Here is a 3,054-nt window from a genome sequence, read left to right on the forward strand (position 1 = left end):
AGGAGACGCCTATGATGATGAATGGCTAGCTACCATATAGAAAGAAATGAAACCCTCCTACCATAAAGGAGGATTAGTTGATTTCTGAATTACAGTCTCCATCGATATACACCCTCTAATCAAATACGCTTGGGAAAGACAAATACATGGAATAGTCAAGATTTTGATTATCAATGTAACTTGGTTGATCCTTCATGATGAACTGATGATGAATATAGCTATAAACTAAGTTATTGTAAGTTCTATTAAGGCAAGAGTAAAAAAAACTTCCTGAGTAGTCAATCAGATGAAACGAAACAAATCCAAACTAAATGAGCTTAAACTAGAGAGTTAATCACATAAGTGAAGAAAAAGGGTTACAACGAAGAAGAAGAAGAAGAAGATCCTAGTATGGGCTTTGTCCAACTACATTCCCAGGAGGGGAATAGAGACAAATAGTGAGGGTGACATGGCCTCCACACATAGCTTGTGCACATCCAACCTCTAAGGAATTCCTCCAAACCACTTGCTTGTAGACACCACACCTGTGGTGTGCTGCGCACGAGTTGTCGGTGTAGTTATAATAGTCTTTCTCCTTCACCCAAGCCTGGACCGCTGCACGGGGTGTCACAACTAACCCACTCGCCCAAAGCTGGTTCGCTCCGTACTTTCCCCTGTTGCTCAACACCGCAAATCCACAATTTTTCTTGTTCCTTTGGTACCTCACTAACCTGCTCGTCACCGTCGCAAGGCTTGGGCTCCACTTCAGTGGTGGGACTCCCACCGCTGCTCTAGCTTGATTTTGCTCTTCCAGAAACTCTTCACTCACATTCACCTTGTAAGGTAGAGGCACAGCACCAGCACCAACATGGATGGGTATAACCTCCATTAATGCTGCTACTGTGAGCAAAAAAAGAAGGGAAAGTGGGCATGACTGCATCTTTAAAGCCACTACAGTGATTTATGGATGATTAAACTTGGAAGCTCTGGAATCTAGAATTGAATTTGATTGTTTTGTTATTCTTCAATCTTCATACAGAGAGGAACAGATGATGAATGGAATGGAATGGTGGTCATATATAGAAGTGAAGTGGCCTTGGAACTTAATTATCTGGGTTTAATTACAGTTGGGTTCTTGAAAAATGTGATTTGGTTCCGATTAGTCGGTGCAGCTTGATGAGTCCATTAATTCTTGGATGAAGAAGATCTGATAGAGAAGGGCCCAAGGTGACAGGTCACATGTCTCTGTTGACTTTGTCATCATTTTTTTGGGGTTTAACAAAAGAATGTGACCGCACGTGAAGTGTATTAAACTTCCCTTGGCCATTTAATGAGAATCCCTCATCGTTGTTGGAATCCTGACTTATAGTTGACCATTAATTGCATAAAAATTGGTCAACGCATCTTGAATGTTACGTGTAAACTTGGGTTCGTCAATACTATGTGACTCTGGCGTGTGTAGAAGGTTTTGGGTTAAGCCTCCTGGTTCACATCTCTTCTTCCCATAAAATAAGATAGTCTAGGATTTTAAACAAGAAAAACATAGATTCGAATATTGGATTGGTTCATGGATTCTGAATCAAATCTGGACTGAACTTGGAATTGCTCAAGAGTTGATCAAAATCAGCTAAACCCTATAAAATGAAATCAACATAAAAAAAAGTACATACTTCCACGGATCTTTGGTTTTTTGGAGTTATTTTTGTTTCAAAAATCTCATAGATCTAAGGATTTAGTTTCTCTCCATCACCCAGTGAATGGATTCCTACCATTCTAAGATTAGCAAACCCCTCATAGGTTTTAATATTTTTCTCAAAATATTATCCGAAATTCTCTGTACGCATCTGAACCCATCTTGGTGAATGGATTCCATTAATCGTGGCTGAAGGGAACTTGGTCCTAGATCTAATTACACGAAGAAAGGCTCATTGATCGTTTCATGGCCAATTCCTAGATGGGTTTTGAAAATCGATTTTAGTCCAAATCAGGGTTCGACTCTACCCGTTTCTATTAGACTTGTAAATCCATGAATGAGGGTCCTGTGTGATTATTTTTAGGGAAAAAGATTGATACCTGGTCCCTTGGCTCCTATGCCCAAACACTGGAGCATGCAAAAGTACCACCCTGCCCCCCATGAAATAAAAAATCGCATCAATGTTGATGCCCCTATATGTGCTCTTATTGGCCCCCTGCATTATGCACAGCGATCTCTTGCCCTTATTTTTATGAATCACATGATTGCCCAATTGGGAAATCAGGTAATAATATTAGGTCCAACTTTCGTCTTTAGAGCCTGCAAAGCTTCTCTCTCCGGGCCATTTCTTAAATGGGCTTTAGCTCAAGCTTAACTAAATGTAAAATTACTTCGCATCGTTTGCTATAAAGGCTGTTGGCTTTCCACCAAAAATAAATAAATAAAGGCTGTTGGCTGGACATGGACCAAAAGAAAAGAAGACCCAAATTGTTTTTTACGTAACCATCCAATCCAATTTATTCTATTAATTATCCTTGAATACTGCACATATATTTGGCCACATAACTACATAACTTGGGGTTCTTTTTTAGGAATAATAACTAGTTCATATAATCCCAGATAAGCCCAGTTATCACTTGTCAGGCCCATCTTATAAGCAAGACCAGCCAAGAAACGTATTTTCAACCAGAATTTCAGGCTAGGCTGGGTCTGGACCTGCCCAAAGTATCCAAAATGGTGTGTTGAAGCCCATTCAGCTCGACAAATTGCCACCCAACCCAAGAGCAATCCAGTATCTCCAAGATTCCAAGGGACTGGCCCAAGTAGGACCAAAATGGGCTGTGTGTGTGGTTTACCCCTTTGGAATTGTCCAACTTCACTTGGAATTACAAGCCCACGCTAGCCCAAAATATGGGCCTGGTAAGACAGTTGGGCTCCTCCAGTTCTCTGGGCAATAGAAAAGTGATTCATAGAAATGAGGAAATAGGTGCATTTTGACATCCTGTTGTCCAACTTTTCTGACCAATGTGGTGGAGCCCTCCTCCATTATTGGATGGAAAGCTGTCCCCTTTATGGTTTGATGAATAGGAATCGGATGGTTG

At 40.7% G+C, this 3,054-nt stretch overlaps 1 protein-coding gene across 1 annotated transcript; it reads right to left on the reverse strand.

Moving 5' to 3' along the window:
• Positions 1–296: 296 nt before the first annotated feature.
• Positions 297–930, reverse strand: LOC122660759 (STS14 protein). The gene has a single exon (XM_043855997.1). The coding sequence runs from the start codon at positions 917–919 to the stop codon at positions 386–388; it is 534 nt and encodes a 177-aa protein (XP_043711932.1). The 5' UTR covers positions 920–930; the 3' UTR covers positions 297–385.
• Between the last annotated feature and the right edge of the window lie 2,124 nt (positions 931–3,054).

The sequence above is a fragment of the Telopea speciosissima genome, chromosome 5 (assembly GCF_018873765.1).
Source record: "Telopea speciosissima isolate NSW1024214 ecotype Mountain lineage chromosome 5, Tspe_v1, whole genome shotgun sequence".
Lineage (NCBI taxonomy): Eukaryota > Viridiplantae > Streptophyta > Magnoliopsida > Proteales > Proteaceae > Telopea > Telopea speciosissima.

What these genes read in the sequence shown, in the direction of transcription:
- LOC122660759 (XM_043855997.1), bottom strand. Translation starts at nt 919, where the DNA reads ATGCAGTCATGCCCACTTTCCCTTCTTTTTTTGCTCACAGTAGCAGCA.